This window comes from Syngnathoides biaculeatus, chromosome 4 (genome assembly GCF_019802595.1).
Source record: "Syngnathoides biaculeatus isolate LvHL_M chromosome 4, ASM1980259v1, whole genome shotgun sequence".
In the NCBI taxonomy this organism is placed as follows: Eukaryota; Metazoa; Chordata; class Actinopteri; order Syngnathiformes; family Syngnathidae; genus Syngnathoides; species Syngnathoides biaculeatus.
In genome coordinates this window covers 33,684,340-33,704,672 of record NC_084643.1, presented here as the reverse complement: position 1 = coordinate 33,704,672, position 20,333 = coordinate 33,684,340, and the positions used below count along the sequence as shown (strand labels likewise).

Here is a 20,333-nt window from a genome sequence, read left to right as displayed (position 1 = left end):
TAAGAGGAGCCAGAGGAATGGCACGAAATAATTTTTTTATTATCGTACAGCAGTGGTTCAAAGTGTTATTTTCGATCGTTAGACGGTCTATGTGCCGTTTGTATTTAGGGAGTTCGTGGTTTTGTTTAGCTTTGTTAAAATCTCCTTGAGGGGTAAGTCGGAGTGTTTTTTTTTTTCCCCCTCATATTTACTTGTTCGGTGAGCGTTAGCACTGCTGTGTTCATGATGGTTTGAGGCGGCATGTAGACCCCGACAAGGATGAACAAGGGGAACTCAAGTGGCGAGTAAATAGGCTTACAAATCAGAAAAAGGGGTCTACAGTGTGTTCTAAGTTGTGTGACCATGCACCATTTCTAATTAATATAGAAACATATCCCAAAACCTTTTGTTTTTCCCGCCATCTCCACGATGCGATCCAACCGTATGGTATCGGTGGCTGAATGTGTTTGGATAGGTGAGTGGGGGCAGGGGGCTGCATACAGGGTCAGCGGGTAGCATATGTCAATGGCATGGTAGGGCTGGTCGATCTAAAACACAACAGCGGGGAAAGCAAGGAGGATGTGTGACTCTTCAACATTACTGCACTTTTTAACTGGCTCACAGCTGGTTAAATTAAACATGACTGCCAGATTCTCCATCTTCACTGTGAGGTATGCTTGAAGTAATTTTAGAGGCGGATACAATAACATCAACAACAAGCATTATCATGGTTAATCAGAAAAGCCCAAATGTATTCTGTTGGGTTAATGTTTACAGTCAATTGCATATACTGTGCACCTCCAGCTCCTAAAGCTGATTGACTGTGCAGCGGCTGTCTTCCAGTATGTATATGTCTGAAAATTTTCTGCACCCAAGCTCATTATTTTTGCGAGAAAATGTTGACTATTTGGCAGTAGTTTTGATAACATCATTGACTTGCTTATGTTCTGCAGACCTCCAGCGGCTGATGAGTGAAGAGGAAGAACTTCTGCCTCAGTCGCATGGGGGGTACTCCAGTTTGGAGCATGAGATGTCACTGCCCTGGCACATTAGGGAGAAACAGATGCATTCACAGCTTCCTCACATAAAAGAAGAGGAGGATCCACAGTTGGCACACATTAAAAAGGAAGAGGAGGATACACCGTTGGCACACATAGAAAAGGAACAAGAGGATACACAGTTGCCGCATGTTAAACAAGAAGGGGAGGAGCCAAAGATGTCCCATCTTAAACAGGAAGTGGAGGAGCCACAGTTGCCCCATGTTAAGAAGGAAGCGGACGAGCCACAGTCTTCTCATGTTAAAGGAGAGGATCCACAGCCCCCACACATTGAGGAAGCGACCAATCCAACCGACCACTGTGGAAGACCACCACCAGACAACCTTTTAGCGCCACTGGCAAACAGTGATGAATTACCTTTGACAATACACAAAGATTTAAAAGGTAACAACAAGGAGTTGAAAAAACTCACAAAAGTGTTAATAATAATAATTAGCTGCTCAATTTGTTGCAAATTGGACACATGGGAACACACAGATATGAAAAACGCTTTCATTGCTCAATGTTTGCTAAAGCTTTCAGAAGTCTTTTGTGAAGAATGGTCCGTCAGGCTGTCTAAAATCAGTTTCAGGAGTAGCAGTGTATTTTCCTTCCTGTCCGTGATACAGTGGACCAGCTCTAAACTCTATGCAGGGTCCTTGAGCGTGCATGTGTTTTGTTGACTCTCAGAAGGTGTTTGACCGTCTCCCTCGGTTACTTCAGGAGTATGGGACACTACACCCCCTATGGGTTCTTTTGGTCCATGTATAACCGGTAGAGTTTGGTTCACATTGCTAACAATAAGTGAAACATGTCGCATCATCAGTCTTGATATAATCCATTTTGTCAGTATTTGCCATCAAGGCAAATACCTTGTTTGAATTGTACACATATCAATCTGTGCTGGAAGTTTCTTCTACTTATACTTTGAGTCTGTGGATGTTTGGTCATACTATAATGGTTTTGTATTTCATGACAGAATTTACACTGGCTACAAGGCGAAGCAAGAGGATACCCCCATTACAAGATGCGGAAGAGCATGCAGTGAAGGCATTGGACAAGACGGCAGAATTGGAAATAAAATTAATGAATTCATTGAAAGGTACTATTTGTTGACAGTGCACATTTTGGTTCCAAAATTATAAACAGACAAATCCAAGATTGTGATCTTGCTTGTGTAGAGTACATAATATACTCATTGAGGTTTGACTCCATTATTTGTGACAATCCCCCTTTCGCAGGATGACTACCGTTGTCACAGAAATTAGCAAGGCTAAAATATTAAGTCTCAGTTACTAGGAATTAAATTGACAGGTTATCATCCAGGGGTGTCAAACAAATGTTTGTCGTGAGCCACATTGTGGTCATGTTTTTCCTCAAAGAGCTGTCAAGACAATTATAATTGATCCCAAATGGGACAAGCCTAAAGAAACTTACTTATATTATAAATATGCTTAAAAATATTGGAACCCCAAAGTTGCTCTTTTTTTCTTGACTGACATGAAATCAGACTAAATTATCTCTTTTAAGTGAATGAGCCTTACCAAAATGATATTTGCTAAATGCCAGACTAGTGAGAGGATTCTTTTATACGACTAACTTCTTCTTTTCCTTTCGGCTTCTTCCGATTAGGGGTCGCCACAGCGTGCCATCGTTTTCCATCTAAACCTATCTCGTGGATCTTCCTCTCTAACACCCACTGTCTTCATGTCCTCCCTAACAACATCCATCCACCTTTTCTTTGGTCTTCCTCTCGCTCTTTTTCCTGGCAGCTCCATCCTCAGCATCCTTCTACCAATATACTCACTCTCTTGCCTCTGGAGATGTTCAAACCATTGAAGTCTGCTCTCTCTAACCTTGTCTCCAAAACATGCAACTTAAATGCGAAAAAAATTGGCACAACTTATACACTAAATATAACTTTTTTTTTTCACACCCTTGAACATTCACTCTTTGAACTCCGTCTTTTCTCGAGATCACGACATACAGTACACTTTCTACCACATACCATGACACATACGCTGTTTGTCGTACATGTACAGTGAAGAAAATGTGTATTTGAAGACCCAGCTATATTGCAAGTTCTCCCACTTAGAAATCATGGAGGGGTCTGAAATTTCCACCGTAGGTGCATGTCCACTGTGAGAGAGATAATCTAAAAAGAAAAATCCAGAAATCACAATGTATGATTTATTATCGATTTATTCTATTTATTTATTTTATTTATCAGCTGCAAATAAGTATTTGAACACCTAAGAAAACCAATGTTAATATTTGGTACAGTAGCCTTTGTTTGCAATTTCAGAGGTACAACGTTTCCTGTAGTTGTTCACCAGGTTTGCACACACTGCAGGAGGGATTTTGGCCCACTCCTCCACGTAGATCTTCTCTTGATCTGATATAGGCTGTCGCTGAGAAACATGGCGTTTAAGCTCCCCCCAAAGATTTTCCATTGGGTTTAGGTCTGGAGACTGGCTAGGCCACGCCAGAACCTTGATATGCTTCTTACGGAACCACTCGTTGGTTTTCCTGGGTGTGTGCTTCGGGTCATTGTCATGTTGAAAGACCCAGGCACGACCCATCGTCAATGCACTGACTGAGGGAAAGAGGTTGTTCCCCAAAATCTCACAATACATGGCCGCGGTCATCCTCTCCTTAATACAGTGCAGTCGTCCTGCCCCATGTGCAGAAAAACACCCCCAAAGCATGATGCTACCACCGCCATGCTTTAGAGTAGGGATGGTGTTCTTGGGATGGAACTCATCATTCGTCTTCCTCCAAACACTGTTAGTGGGATTATGACCAAAACGTTCCATTTTGGTTTCATCTGACCAGAAAACTTTCTCCCATGACTCCTCTGTATCATCCAAATGGTCATTGGCAAACTTAAGGTGGGCCTTTATGTGCTGGTTTAAGCAGGGGAACCTTCCGTGCCATGCATGATTTCAAACCAATACGTCTTATGGTATTACCAACAGTCACCTTGGAAACGGTGGTCCCAGCTCTTTTCAGGTCATTGACCAAGTCCTGTCGTGTAGTCCTGGGCTGATTCCTCACCTTTCTCAGGATCATTGAGACCCCACGAGGTGATATCTTGCCGGAGCTCCACTATGATTGAGATTGACCGTCATGTTTAGCCTTTTCCATTTTCTAATGATTGCTCCAACAGTGGAACTTTTTTCACCAAGCTGCTTGGCAATTTCTCCGTAGCCCTTTCCAGCTGTGTGGAGTTATAGAATTTTGTCTCTGGTGTCTTTGGACAGCACTTTGGTCTTGGCCATATTACAAGTTTGAGTCTTACTGATTGTATGGGGTGGATACGTGGCTTTATGCCGCTAACAACTTCACACAGGAGCATCTGATTCAGGATAATACATGGAGTGGAGGTGGACATTTAAAGGCAGACTAACAGGTCTTTGAGGGTCAGAATTCTAGCTGATTGACAGGTCTTCAAATACTCATTTGCAGCTGTATCACACAAATCGTTAATAAATCATACATTGTGATTTCTGGATTTTTCTTTTTAGATTATCTCTCTCACAGTGCACATGCACCTACGATGAAAATTTCAGACCCCTCCATGGTTTCTAAGTGGGAGAACTTGCAATATAGCAAGGTATTCAAATACTTATTTTCTTCACTCTACATACTCTGCTCATGTGTCAGCTTTCTACACATCCATCTCACTAATGTGTTGGCACTTCTCACCCCGATGTTACAAGGTGAGATTTACTGCCTAATTTTTGTCTTCCACTGAAGGCTGTGCTCATCTCTGATATAAAGCGATACAGCACCACTATCTCCCAGAATTTGGTCATCATTACAATGGTTTTACAAACTTGAATTTCAAGAAAAAGCTGGCAAGACTGTATTTATAGCGTACTCAAGGAAATATGTACATTGGTGGCAATAAACAGTTGGATTCTAGTTAACGAATAGAAATGTCCATGTCAGCTAATTTGTTCAGAAAATAATAATGATTTTATTCATATATGCTGTATTTATTAAATTACATTGGTGACCCTTTTTTCTAGGTCGGGGGTTGTTTGCCAAAGTCTGTTTCCAAAAAGGAGACTTTGTGGTGGAGTACAGAGGAGAGTTAATTAATTCTGAAGAATCAAAAAAGAGAAGGATGAGCTATCACAAAGCATGTGCTGTGTTCATGTTTGACTTCTTTTGGAAAGAAGCTACATTGTGGTAAGGTTTTGATTGACTGCTACATTTATGCATTTAGTTATCTTTTGGAGCTGTTACTAATAGCTAGTTAGAAGGGGTAATTTATTATGATCAAAGGTTAGTAGTTTGTTTCTCTCCTTTTTTTTTTTTTGCCAGTATTGATGCATCCATATATGATGGCAGCCTTGGACGCGTCGTCAATACTTACTCCAGACATCCAAATTGCCAAATGAAGGTCATAGCAAAGGACAAACTGCACCTCTGTTTATTTGCTTTGAGGGACATTCACCCGGGAGAAGAAATTACATGTGACCAGGAAAGAAATGTTACACCACAGAGGCAACAGGTTTGGGACATAAAATTGTTAGTATGAATTGACAGAGAAGTAGAAATAATGGCTAATAAATGAAGCACAAGAATGATTTTTTTTTTTTCCTTAATTTCTATATCGCTGTTCATCCTTCTGATCAGAAATAACAAGTTAGGGAAACTCTGTGTAGTCTTATTTGACTTAGTAAAGTAACAATCACAAGTTTTCCCAGGTAAAAATTGGGTTACCTCATGTTTATATTTGCTTGCCAAATGTGTTTTATGTTATGTAACTTCCTCACTATTTCTAGGACTGGGATCAGCCACAAGTTCTTTCATCAGACAAAGTTGGACTCATCCCTCCACCTCATTTTGTAGGGTTGTCAAATTTGAAAGAATCTCAGAAGCAATGTACTAGTTCTTCCCAGCTAAAGGGCAACAGCCAGGTACTTTGAATTTAAATATAGTATTTTATAGTATTTTTGGATTCTCTTGTTGGATGTTGTACATTGGGGAAAATGTAAATCGGATTTCTTTTGAACATCATTGACATGGAGTCTGTTTTTCTTCACCCTAGATGAAAAAAGAGCAGATGAAACTGGATTCAGATAAAGTCCTTGAGCTCATCTTGGACGGCAGTAGTAAAGATTACATTCCTAAGCGTGGTGAAGATCTGTCTTCCGGTGATCCAAATTCGAGTAACGTTAGTGCCTCAATTGACCAGGAACAAGCGATGCAGAGATTTCCAAATGTAGAGAGGATGCCGGATGTCCGTGATGCGTGGCCATCACGGCAAGAACGTGACTGTGCTTTGCAGCCTCCTATTAAGCGAGGGAGCTCCCATATCAGAAATAAAAGTCCCTCTGGTAAGAGAAGGAGATATCTCGTATCCTGGCCAAAAGCAGACACGAGTAGTGATAACGGCACAAAGGAACAAGAAGAGGCAGAGACTGGATCTGTGTCAGATGATTCAGCACCTGACATGCAGGAAGATCTACCGGACTGGGCCCCATCCCCGGATAGAGGGTCCGTGGATTTACCTTGCGTACCTGGTGTTAGTAAAAAAGAGGATGGCTCAAGAATGTACAAAAAGGAACAGTATTGTTTGTATGGCAAGACAGGGTCTCTAAAAATTTCAAGGCACCGAGAGGGTGCACATAGAGACAAGCCAGAAGTTGTACAGGCCCTCTCCTTTCCAAAAGGCTCGAAGGGAAGAAGGATGTGTTCTGAGCGTTTAAGAAACCAGGGCAACTTTACCCACAATGTCGAAGTTTTAAATTCTGGCGTTGGAACGCCTGTGCCTTGCAAACGACCAAGATGCAAATCTCAAATGCAAAATTTTTTACACTGTGCATTTTGTAAAGGCTTTTTTTTAAAACACGTCCTTTGGAAGCACATGAAGACCTGCAAATTTAAACCTAGTAATCCACCAAATCACAGCAAAACACCCATTCAGGCTCTTTGTGCGCTTGCTGCACCACCGCCACCCGGATTTAAGGAACAGCTTTGGAAACTGATAAACGGCATGAATATTGATGATGTTTATGAAGCTGTAAAGTCCAATCCTTGGATCATGCACTATGGGGAACATTTGTACAACAGGCAAGGACACGATGCCACGAAACGCATATACATCGGCGATCAAATGAGAGCGTTGGAAAGGCTGCTTGTATGTTCCAAAAAAAACATTCCTATGAAAACAATCAAAAATCACATGCGGCCCTCAAATTTCATGCATGTGATCCGGGCGACGAAAGACACTGCAGGTTACAACTGTGAAACGTATACATACAAAAGCCTTATCTTGGCGCGCAAAATTGGACACTGCTTGGAAAGAATTTCAAAGTTGTTGGAAAGTAGCGCGAATGTCCGATGCATCGACGGTATTTTAAAAGATGTCAGGGCATTCCGTGCAGAGTATAAAGCCAGGTGGCAAGAACTCCTACCATCGGCTTTACTCAAAAAATTGAAGGAGTCTAAGTGGAAAGTTCCTCAGATGGTCTTCTTCACTGAAGATGTGCAGAATCTCCATTCATATTTACATACTCAGCAACAAGATCTTTTCCAAAAACTAAACTGGGAATCCTCCCCCGTGACACATGGAGAACTGACAAGGGTCATTTTGACCCAAATCACTTTGTTTAACAGACCAAGAGCTGGAGAAATCTCAGAAATGCCACTTTCTGCCTATTTGTATTCCATGCAATTAAACTCACAGGAGGATGTGAACGTTGAACTGTCGGATCTGGAGAGGAGGCTCTTTCAGAATTTCTGGAGAATACAAATAACAGGTGAAGCAGACAGACAGGTTCCTGTACATTTGACTCCAGTGATGCTGCAGACATTGGATCTTCTGGTCAGAAAAAGAAAGGAATGTGGGATTTTACCAGAAAACACTTACCTGTTTGCAAGACCGTCCAGTATGATTTTCTACCGTGGATTTGTCACTCTTATAAATTTTGCCAAAGTCTGTGGCGCAAAGATGCCGGAAACTCTGAGCTCCCAAGAATTGCACAAGCAAATGGGAATCTTGTCACAAGTCCTTAATCTCACTCATACCGAGCTGAATCAACTTGATGATTACCTGGGACACAGCATAAACTTGCAACGACAGTTTTACCGAATTCCTGAGTGGGTTCTCCAGCTAGCGAAAATGATCAAACTCATGGTTGCTCAAGAGCAAGGACGTCTCGCTCAATTCAAGGGCAAGTCTCTCGACGACGTTGAAATTGATCTTGACGGTACCAAATCTTTATTACATTTATGACTACAATCTGCATATTTGGATGTGTTAGTTTTGGCATTATTTGCTGATGCGATCCAATTTGCCCACTGCAGTCATTTTCAACTCTCTCCTCTCATCCTCTGTAGAGAGTGTGCCTTTATACAGGGACCAGGATCAAAACCCTGAGGAGCCTCGGGACCCAAGGCCAGCCTATGAGTCAGACCCATTGGGTAAGTTTTTGTGAACAGCTATGGTATATTGTGTGGTGGCCGTATTGGGAAAGTCATGGTACCCATAGAGGCCAATGTTTGCATCCTGAAATGAATCATGATTTCCTCTGTTGTAATTGTATCGTATGCAGTACAATCATCAGTCATCCCAAACCATCCCAGGCGCTTTAATAGTATGGTGGTAACTATAATCTTTTAATGGAAATGATCAATAACCATGTGGTCGAGGCAACATTCTGAAATAACATCAGTCTGTATCATAGATGAAATAACTGTTTTCAGTCCTACTCTAGGAAAACAAAGAAATAAGCAAATGAAGTTTTCACCCCCCAAAAAAACACTGAAATTAGAAGTGATTTTTAAACACACATCCCAAACCCTCAACAGTTCATGATTTTTGTGTCATCTCGGCAGGTGCATTAACACATTCCTTTAGGATCAAAATGTCCCGAAATGCTCGTAGTGGCCCCAAAGTCCAAGATACGCAAAAGAAACTCTCGTGTGCTATTCAGAGTTTTCCAGGTTCCTCAGATGCGTCTGGTTGAACTTAAAATTTTGAAGAGCTACATTATGTTAACGAAGCCAACATGTGAGACAAAACAGTTTTTAGGTGGGTTCTGGAAAAATACAAGAGTTTCTGAGTCAACATCTTTTGAAGTGCCAATACAATGTTATTCTACTTAAATGACCCATTAAATGTCTAGTGACATCCCTATATACATTTACAAGGGATGCTGTTATGAAAACTACATATATTATTCACTTCAATCTCTATACGCGAAAAAAAAGAGCGGAGAGCGTGTCATTCATGCTCAAAGTTGCGGAAATTTACTCGACATCCCAGTAGCAGCCATATTTCCTGCAACCTCATTTACAGATGTCACACTGGGACAGTTGCCATTGAGAAGACGTTGTTCCACTTGCTACAGGAGTCGAACAACAGAGAATAAGATTTTTCCGATGCCCTTTCTGACATGGAAGCTCTTTTCAAAGAAGAGAACATCTCACAATCGAGTGAAGTGACCGGGGCAATATTACCCTATCGTTTCGAGAGATATTTAGATGATATGCGGATCATTTCTAACTAACAACAGACTCCCCAACAGTATGTATGACAGTATGTAGTGTAGTCAGGAGGACCCATGCCGGGTGAAGTAACTAGCCAATTGGGGGTGGGGGGGTGCTTCTTTCTCCTCCTGCACACAGCAAAACCACCTCCCCACTTAAGCCACCTCTGCATTGACGGACGGCCGATTAATGTACTGCTCGATCGATTGCTCTATTTTGGACAGTTTTGCGCAACACCCTGGGGCACCCTTCTTGCCTTGTCATCTCATGATTAGGATGTCCGGCTAATACAAGTATGAATGGTCAACGGATGACCCATCCAAGAGTCCCACATGGAGGTGTCAACACCAGAGTGTTCCTTCATTTTACCATTAAGGGTTCGGAGTACCTCTATGGCTTTGACGAGACTGCCATTCACAGCTGTGTTGTTGGGAATGAATGTGCAACATCGTTCCACGAAAAAGGCACAGACTCCTCCCCTCTCTCAGCCAACAACGTGTAGAATGAAATTTATTTATATATATTTAAACTTTTTTTAACAAATAAAAACCTGAAAAGTGGGGCGTGCAATATTATTCGGCCCCGTTGCATTAATGCTTTGTAGCACCACCTTTTGCTGCAATTACAGCTGCAACTCGCTTTGGGGTATGTGCCTATCAGTTTTGCACATCGAGAGACTGAAATTCTTGCCCATTCTTCCTTGCAAAACAGCTCTGGCTCAGTGAGGTTGAATGAAGAGCGTTTGTGAACAACAGTCTTCAACTCTGCCCACAGATTCTTGACTGGATTCAGGTCTGAACTTTGACTTGGCCATTCTAACACCTGGATACGTTTATTTGTGAAGCATTCCATTGTAGATTTGGCATTATGTTTTGGATCATTGTCCTGTCGGAAGATAAATCTCCATCCCAGTCTCAGGTCTTTTGCAGACTCCAACAGGTTTTCTTCCAGAATGGTCCTGTATTTAGCTCTATTAATCTTCTCATCAATTTTAATCATCTACGATGTCCCTGCTGAAGAAAAGCAGGCCCAAACCATGAGGCTGCCACCATCATGTTTGACAGTGGGGATGGTGTGTTCAGGGTGATGAGCTGTGTTGCTTTTACGCCAAACATATCGTTTTCCATTGTGGCCAAAAAGTTGGATGTTGGTTTCATCTGAGCAGACCACCTTCTTCCACATGTTTGGTGTCTCCCAGATGACTTGTGGCAAACTTTAAATGAGACTTTTTATGGATAGCTTTGAGAAATGGCTTTCTTCTTGCCACTCTTCCATAAAGGCCTGACTTGTGCAGTATACGACTGATTGTTGTCCTATGGACAGACTCTCCCACCTCAGCTATAGATCTCTGTGGTTCATCCAGAGTGATCATGGGTCTCTGCATCTCTGATCACTCTTCTCCTTGTTCGAGGTGAATGTTTAGAGGGACGGCTCGGTCTTGGTAGATTTGCATTGGTCTAACACTCCTTCCATTTCAATAAGATTGCTTGCACAGTGCTCCTTGAGATGTTTAAAGCTTGGGAAATCTTTTTGTATGCAAATCCGGCTTTAAACTTCTCCATAACAGTATCTCGGACCAGCCTGGTGTGTTCCTTGGTCTTCATGATACGCTCTGCACTTTAAACAGAACCCTGAGACTATCACAGAGCAGGTATAACAGGTGGATTGTATTTATCATCATCAGTCAACATTGTATCATTCAGAGATCCTCACTGAACTTCTGGAGTGAGTTTGCAAAGTAAAGGGGCCGAATAATATTGCACGCCCCGCTTCTCAGGTTTTTATTTGTTAAAGTATAAAATATCCAACAAACTTCATTCCAATTTACGATTGTGTCCCACTTGTTGATTCTTGACAAAAAAAAATAATAATTTTATAGCTTCACGTTTGAAGCCTGAAATGTGGCGAAAGGTTGAAAATTTCAAGGGGGGCCGAATACTTTCACAAGGCATTGTAGTTGATTCTGCCTACGTTCTTGTTGATGGTAAACCACCAACAAAGGAAAGATTCGAAACCAGCTGCCGCTTGGTCAGCCAATTTATACTCACTGGGAACACCACGGGGAACACCAATGGCGACGATGTATGTTGGATCGTTTTTTCCTTGCCGCCCAGCTGCTCTCTATTGGCTATGCCAAGTTCATGTAAAATTGCCTGTACAGTAGATGTTAATTCATTTACAGACATGGGATGAACAGACAATGGCAATAATAAGGTTGTCAAAACACAATAACCTGTTACATTCTTAGGTCATTTGTCAAAAAGCCCATGTCCGCACCACCACCAAATGTCAGTGTGAAGTTCTTCTTCTTTTCCTTTCGGCTTGTCCCGTTAGGGGTCGCCACAGCGTGTCATCTTTTTCCATCTTAGCCTATCTTCTGCATCTTCCTCTCTATCTTTCGTTTTTCAAAAGAAGTCAACGGATATACAGAATTACTTTTTTTTGTATTCCTTATCAGGTACTGTTTTACTCATTACTTCCAAGGCGCAATTATCTGGTAATTGCACCGGTATAAGCTGTAAAAGTGGTCTGGGACCCATTCAAACAACGCAATCTTTTGATAAAGCTGTTGCTGCTTGTTCCACCATAAGAAGCCAATAGACCTTTCCGACCTGTCAATCACTCGTACAATAATAGCCGCATTGTCTTATCCTTGGCTTGACACGCCCCTCTCTCCATATTGTCCCATAAGCAATGCTGTTTGTCAGTAACATGCACTTGGAAAAGTTAATGTTACGAACAAAATAGTCCTCAGATGTGCTTTGGGAACGTGCAATTCTGATGAAAGATATCCGGGTAGGTTGCAAGGGGCCCGGTTGATTCATTTTCCAAAGCCTAAAACACAGTTGAAGTGCCTACGATGGATTAAGGCTCGCGGAAGAGCGCACGTACAACTAAGTGTGGACAATATCAACAAACACAAGGCTGTATGTTCGAAGTTAAGTGAGGAAGAAGTATTTTCTCTGAGTTTGATTTAATTATTATCAGTCCTTTATACATTGCAGGAGGACAACTTTCACTTTGTTAGTGTATCACTGACCTGCTGAATGAAGTCTCATGTTTTATGCCGAATAGTCGGGTTAGGCGGAGGAACAATTAGAAAGATGGAGGCACGCACTGGAAAGAAGTAAAATGAAGATTAGCCGAAGTAAAACAGATTATATGTACTCGAATGTGAGGGGCAGAGGAGGAGGAGGAGTGAGGCTCCAGGGAGAAGAGATAGCAAGGTCGGAAGACTTCAAATACTTGGGGTCAACAGTACAGAGCAATAGAGCGTGTGGTCCAAGCGGGGTGGAACAGTAAGCAGAAGGTGTCTGGTGTTCAATGCGACAGAAAAGTCTCCACTAGGATTAAGGGCAAAGTTTATAAAACAGTGGTGAGGCTGGCCATCATGTACGGATTAGAGATGGTGGCACTGAAGAAACAACAGGAAGCAGAACTCGAGGTAGCAGAAATGAAGATGCCGAAGTTCTCGCTTGGAGTGAACAGGTTGGATAGGATTAGAAATGAGCTCATTAGAGAGACAACCAAAGTTGGATGTTTTGGAGACAAGGTTAGAGAGAGCAGACTTGGATGGTTTGGACATGTTCAGAGACGAGAGAGTGAGTATATTGGTAGAAGGGTCCTGAGGATGGAGCTGCCAGGCAAAAGAGCAAGAGGAAGACCAAAGAAAAGGTTGATGGATATTGCGAGGGGGGACATGAGGACAGTGGGTGTTAGAGAGGAGGATGCACGAGATAGGCTGAGATGGAAAAAGTTGACACGCTGTGGCGACCCCTAACGGGACAAGCCGAAAGTAAAAGAATAATAATAATAAGAAGTCGGGTTAGGGATACGTAAATGTGCGACATCATGCAAGAGAAATGTCTATTTGTCCATTTGTATCACATCAGAGTTTTAAGACAGAGCACCGGGTTCGATTACGAGCCAAGTAAAACTTTTTCATCTGGTGACTATGGTAGTGACTGAGTTAATCACCATTGTTGTCCAAGACAAGCCGAAATGAATTAACAGCCCAATTTCTCATCTGCGAAAACATAGACTTCGGCATTAAATTACGTGCCCTCTATGCCAAGTTTATCTAATTTTTCCATGTACCTTCGTTTAACTTCACCTTCTAAATGGCTAACATTATCTGACAAGACTCTGGGCATCGTCCTATAAGACACATTTTCGTGTTGTCTTCAACCGACTTAGCATTGAAGAATGCTCTGTTTGACCGACACTTTCCATTGACGTGATTTGATGACGTAGGTGCACGAGCTCTTCACGCACCAACCTGTCATTTAGAACCCATGAAGCTCTCATCCTTTGCACCTGTGCAATCCATTTTTCATGACGAACCGGATTTTTTGGAATAGTGTGAAGAGTGAACCCATGCTCCCGAGTGTTCGTGCAAAATCCAGCAATACAAGCTGGCATTTTAGCTAACACTCAGAAAAAACAGGTAATTTCTCGCCGGTACAGTAGGTATAAACACTCAACCCCGCTCCTGCAAAAAAAACGTCCCTTCCTGGTTCTTCTTCAACAGAAAATCCTAGAGACTTTTTATGGCGGGAGATGGGGGGGAAAAAAAAAAAATCGGTATACAGCAACATCCTGATGTTCTGTGAACAAACTGATGACTCCATTCTGGCTGATTTGTTTTTTTTTTTTTCTTAACTGAACATATTAAATTTTATGTTTTAGGTGTCAGTGGCACTTTAAGGTGCAGTTTTTCATGTAGAGCGAGAAAATCAGCGGGGAGAGGACATAACCTTGGGGGGCCCCAGTTTTGATGGTGCGTGTGGATAGGAGATGTACCCCAGCTTCACCTGCTGTGTCTTACCTGTCAGGAAGTTGTAGATCCACTGGCAGGTGGTAGGTGAGATGCTGATCTGGTGAAACTTTGTGGAGAGGAGGTGTTCATGGATGAAGTGCAGACCCACGTTGACTCTATCATCCACAGACCTGTTAGCTCGGTAGGCAAACGACAATGGGTCCAACTTGGGACCTGCGATGCTCTTGAGGTGGTCCAGCACGAGGCCTTGAAGGGAATTCATGACCACAGATGTGAAGGCAACCAGCTTGTAGTCATTTAGACCTGATATTGCAGGTTTCTTGGGGCCCGGGATGATTGTGGAGTCTGTGAAGCAGGTTGGTACTCCACTTTCTTCTCGAGACCTGCTGAAAAGCAAGTTGGTCTGTACAAATTTTGAGGCAGGATGAGGCCCGCCACTATGTTAAAATTTTGTTCTTTGACTATGCGCCACACATTCTGTTTGTGCATAATCAATGGAGAAGTCTGAGATGTTGAAGTTGTTGGTGGTGCGATTTGGTCGGTGTCTGAAGTCAAAGTGTCCTTTTCAAATCTGCAGTAAAAGCTGGTCAGGTCGCCGGCTAGCTCACAATTGTCGTCTACAGGTGGAGGGTTGTTGTTTGTAATTTGTTCGCGATTGTAATGCATGCCAGATGGATTTTGAGTGTTAGGCGCCAGTTTTGCTGCATAATCCCTCTTTGCAACGTCTTTCTTTAGTGATCTGATTTCTAGTGTAATTGAACAGGGCTCTATTCTCATTAGCCTGGAGAAGTTGCTCAAGTCTGGCTATAAACCACGCCTTGTTATTGAAAGTATGAAATGTTTTTGTTATGCAAAGCTCCTCACTGAAACCCACATACAATGTAACAGCATCCGTGTATTCATCGTTCGCTGAATGTTCAAAACCACACCAGTCTATGCAGTTGAAACAGCTTTGAAGATCCAATTTCGCCTCGTTTGTCCACTTTTTCACAGATTTTACCAAAGGCTTTGGGTACTTACAATTCTTGCCTGTTTATAACTATAAAGTAGATTAAAGGTCTACCGGCACGTATGTCATGATTTTTAGTATGTTTTTAATTTTTAAAAAAAGGCAGCCTTGATGGACCCATCTGTTTTTTCACCACACGTCATGATGTTGTCGTACATGGATTTTTTTTTTTTTTTTTTTTTTTTTTTAAATCTCCCGCCATGAAAATCGTCTCGAGGCATTCGTTTTGGAGAAGAAGCAGGAAGTGATGTTTTTTACAGATGCCCACACTGCCGGCTTTGTGTGTCTATACCAGTTTTACTGGCTGGAAAGTAACTATTTTTTCGTGCGTGTCAGCAAAATGTTGTCTCGTTGTATTGCTGGATATTGCTCGAAAACTGGAGGATGGATTCACTCTTCACACATTTCCAAAAGACCTGGTTTGTCATCAAAAATGGATTGCACAGGTGGAAAGGACAAGAGATTCGTGGGTTCCAAATGACAGGTGGATGTGTATAGAGCTATTCAAAAAAATAAAAGTTGGGGGGGAGGTGTAATCCTCTCAGAAGTAACAAAAGATCCGCGTCATACTAACTTAAAGTACGTAAATCAGGTGTGCCAAGTATGTCGATGTGCGCGGCCGCAGTGTTATCATTGCTCACCGACGGCATTGTCGATGCTCACTGTGGAGATGGATCGGGTGAGGAGGTGTTTTGGCCACATACGGAAGAATAAAGGAGCTCCCCCCACCACCACCACCACCACCACCCAGTTACTTTGCCCAGCATGGGTCCTCCTGAGTACGCTACATACTGTCAGGGAATCTGTTGTAAGTTACAAGTGATCCGCATATGGCTCGAGACAATAGGGTAATATTGCCCCGGTCATTTCACTGTATTGAGAAATGTTCTGTTCTTTGAAAAAAGCTTCCGTGTTAGAAGGGGTGTCGGAAAAATTTGCAAATCTGTTGTTCGTCTCCCATAGCAGGTGGCACAGCATCTCAATGGCAACTGTCCCAGTGTGACAGCTGTAAAAGACGTAGCAGGCAATATGGCTAACACTGGGACGTCGAATTAGACTTATGCATTTTTGTTTATGAATGACACACTCTCCGCTCAACCTCTAGCTGCTAAAACTGATTGACTGTGCAGGGACTGTCTGGCAGTATGTATATGTCTGAAATCTTTCTATACCCAGTCATATTAATTTTGATAGAAAATATGTCGACTATTTGGCAGTAGTTATGATACTGCCTATGACTTGCCTATGTTTTGCAGACTTCCAGCAGCTGATTAGTGAAGAGGAAGAATTTCTGCCTCAATCGCATGGGGGGTGCTCCAGTTTAGACCATGAGATGTCACTGCCCTGCCACATTAAGGAGAAACAGATTCATTCACAGCTTCCTCACATAAAAGAAGAGGAGGATCCGCAGTTGACACACATTGAAAAGGAACAGGAGGATACACAGTTGCCGCATGTTAAAAAGGAAAAGGAGGAGCCACAGTTGCTTTATGTTAAAAAGGAAGAGGAGGAGCCACAGTTGCCCCATGTTGAAAAGGAAGGAGAGGAACCACAGTTGTCCCATCTTAAAAAGGAAGAGGAGGAGCCACAGTTGCTGCCTGTTATAAAGGAAGAGGAGGAGCCACAGTTGTCCCATGTTCAAAAAGAAGGGGAGGAGCCACAATTGCCCCATGTTAAAAAGGATGGGGACGAGCCACAGTCATCTCATGTTAAAGAAGAAGATCCACAGCCCCCACACATTAAGGAGGAAGCGACCGATCCGAAGCTCCCCAAAATTAAAGAAAAACAGAAGCATCCACATCCTGTCCAGATTAAAGAGGAAGAGGAGGATCCAAAACTCCCCTACGTTAAAGAGCAAAATGATCCACAGCTCCCCCACATTAAGGAGGAAGAGGAGGAGTTTGATATCAGTAAGTTGCCACTGACTGGTGACTCTGAGAAGAGTAAAGAAGACGACAAACCACCCGAGAGGTCAGTGCTTCATCATCACAGTCCGAGTGAAGACCACTGTGGAGGACCACCACCAGACAACCTTTTAGCTCCACTGGCAAACAGTGATGAAGTACCTTTGACAATGCACAAAGATCGTAAAGGTAACAACAACCAGTTGAAAAAACTCACAAAAAAAAGTTTCTTTTAGCTTGTCCTGTTAAGGGTCGCACAGTGTGACATCACAGATGAAACGCTCATATTTGTCTGGCAAAGTTTTTACACAAAAGCATTAATAATAATAATTAGCATCTCAATTTGTTGCAAATTGAACATATGGGAACACACAGAAATGAAAAACGCTTTTGTTGCTCAATGTTTGCTAAAGCTTTCAGAAGTCTTTTGTGGAGGATGGTCCGTCAGGAAGTCTAAAATCAGTTTCAGGAGGAGCAGTGTATTTTACGTCCTGTCCGTGGTACAGTGGACTAGCTCTATCCCCTTGAGCGTGCATGTGTTTTGTTGACTCGGAGAAGGCGTTTGACCGTCTCCCTTGGTTACTTCAGGAGTATGGGACACTTCACCTCCTATGAGTTCTTTTGGTCCTTGTATAACTGGTAGCGTTTGGTCCACATTGCTAACAGTAAGTCAAACATGTCGCCATGGCCTACCTACATCACTGGTTTTGTTCATTACCTTCATAGACAGAATATTAAGGTGCAGCTGAGGTGTTGAGGGCGTCCCATTTGGGAAAAATAGCAGTTTTAAAAGTGCAGACATTTCTATGCAAAGAACAAAAGAGCAAACATGACTTTGTTAGATTGTGAACATTTCTCGATTATAATCTATTTTATTATTTGCCATCAGGGCAAATACCTTGTTTAAATTGCTCACACTTTAATCGATGCTGCAAGTTTCTTCTATTTATACTTTGAGTCTGTAGATGTTTGGTCATACTATGTTTTTGTATTTTATGATAGAATTTACACTGGCTACAAGTCGAAGCAAGAGGATACCCCCATTACAAGATGCGGAAGAGCATGCAGTGAAGTCACTGGACAAGACGGCAGAATTGGAAATAAAATTAATGAATTCATTGAAAGGTACTATTTGTTGACAGCACACATTTTGGTTCCAAAATTATATGCAGACAAATGCAAGCTCGTGATTTTGCTTGTATAGAGTACATAATATACCGTATTTTCCGGCCTATAATCCGTGACTCTTTTTATGCGGTGATGTGGCCGCAAGGGGGCACTCTAGCAGAAAAGGTAACCGTGAGACCAGTGGAATATATGTGCCAAGGAAGTGACTTACCAGTCCGGCCCTGTTAGTGCTGCGCTAGCATGTTACTGCCGTGTTTCAGTGATTTTTACCAGTATGTTTTTTTTTGTTTGTTTGTTTGTTTTTTTAACCGGCCTTCTTAGCGTGGCACTAGCGTTAGCGTTAGACTCACTGTGTACCGTCTTTGGAAATATCTCGTGTTTCAATGTGGGTTTCAATGTGGGCACTTGCAGCTTTTACACAGCTGTGGCGTATGGATGTACCAAATGGTATTTCCTTTACAAATGTACTGGGTGAGGCTTATAACCAGGTGCACTCTGTAGGCCGTGAATTACTGTACTTATTGAGGTTTGAATCCATTATTTGTGACAATCCCCCTTTAGCAGTATTACTACAGTCTTCATAGAAATTAACCTAGCTAAAATATTTAATCTCAGTTACTAGGAATTAAATTGACAGGCTATCGTCCAGAGGTGTCAAACAAATGTTTGTCGTGAGCCACATTGTGGTCATGTTCTTTGCTCAGAGAGCTGTCAAGACAATGACAATCGATTTATATTACAATTGTGCTAAAAAAAATATTGGCACCCCAAGGCTTTATATCTTTTTTTTTTTCTTGACTGACATGGATTGAGACTTGATCTCTTTTAGGTGAATTAGGCTTACCAAAACTATATTTGCTAGATGCCAGAATAGTGAGATGATTCTTTGATACTACTATATACTGTATTATTGAAATGCTAAAAAAAATTGCCACGACCTATCCACTAAATAGAACTTTTTTTTTTTTGTTACACTCCTTTGAACATTCGCTCTTTGAACTCCATCCTCTTTTCGCGAGATCACGACATACAGTACACATTTCACTTTCACCACATACCATGAGACATACGCTGTTTGTCATACACATACATACTACGCTCATGTGTCAGGTATCTACATGTCCATCTCACTAATGCGCACTTCTCACCTTCATAATCGATGTTATAAGGTGAGATTTACTGCCTAATTTTTGTCTTCCACTGAAGGTTGTGCTCATCTCTGATACAAAGCGATACAGCACCACTATCTCCCAGAATTTGGTCATCATTACATTTGTTTTACAAACTTGAATTTCAAGAAAAAGCTGGCAAGACTGTATTTATAGCGTACTCAAGAAAATATGTACATCGGTGGCAATAAACATTTGGATTCTAGTTAACTAATAGAAATGTCCATGCCAGCGAATATGTTCAGAAAATAATAATGATTTTATTCATATATGCTGTGTTTATTAAATTACATTGGTGACCCTTATTTCTAGGTCGGGGGTTGTTTGCCAAAGTCTGTTTCCAAAAAGGAGACTTTGTGGTGGAGTACAGAGGAGAGTTAATTAATTCTGAAGAATCAAAAAAGAGAAGGATGAGCTATCACAAAGCATGTGCTGTGTTCATGTTTGACTTCTTTTGGAAAGAAGCTACATTGTGGTAAGGTTTTGATTGACTGCTACATTTATGCATTTAGTTATCTTTTGGAGCTGTTACTAATAGCTAGTTAGAAGGGGTAATTTATTATGATCAAAGGTTAGTAGTTTGTTTCTCTCCTCTTTTTTTTTTTTGCCAGTATTGATGCATCCATATATGATGGCAGCCTTGGACGCGTCGTCAATACTGACTCCAGACATCCAAATTGCCAAGTGAAGGTCATAGCAAAGGACAAACTGCACCTCTGTTTATTTGCTTTGAGGGACATTCACCCAGGAGAAGAAATTACATGTGACCAGGAAAGAAATGCTACACCACAGAGGCAACAGGTTTGGGACATAAAATTG

General features: G+C 41.9%; 1 protein-coding gene across 4 annotated transcripts in view; it reads left to right on the top strand.

Moving 5' to 3' along the window:
• Window positions 1–20,333, top strand: part of LOC133499495 (uncharacterized) — a 32,127-nt gene that overhangs the window by 8,068 nt on the left and 3,726 nt on the right. For 2 of the 4 annotated variants that reach the window (XM_061817567.1, XM_061817565.1), the window contains exons 3-13: window positions 933–1,421; window positions 1,996–2,118; window positions 5,051–5,213; window positions 5,349–5,538; window positions 5,813–5,947; window positions 6,079–8,242; window positions 8,373–8,456; window positions 16,570–17,406; window positions 18,220–18,342; window positions 19,827–19,989; window positions 20,126–20,315. In XM_061817567.1, coding sequence (XP_061673551.1) covers window positions 933–1,421; window positions 1,996–2,118; window positions 5,051–5,213; window positions 5,349–5,538; window positions 5,813–5,947; window positions 6,079–8,242; window positions 8,373–8,456; window positions 16,570–17,406; window positions 18,220–18,342; window positions 19,827–19,989; window positions 20,126–20,315 — 4,661 coding nt within the window. The remainder of the gene's footprint in view (window positions 1–932; window positions 1,422–1,995; window positions 2,119–5,050; window positions 5,214–5,348; window positions 5,539–5,812; window positions 5,948–6,078; window positions 8,243–8,372; window positions 8,457–16,569; window positions 17,407–18,219; window positions 18,343–19,826; window positions 19,990–20,125; window positions 20,316–20,333) is intronic. The other 2 variants (XM_061817566.1, XM_061817568.1) reach the window with 2 other exon arrangements.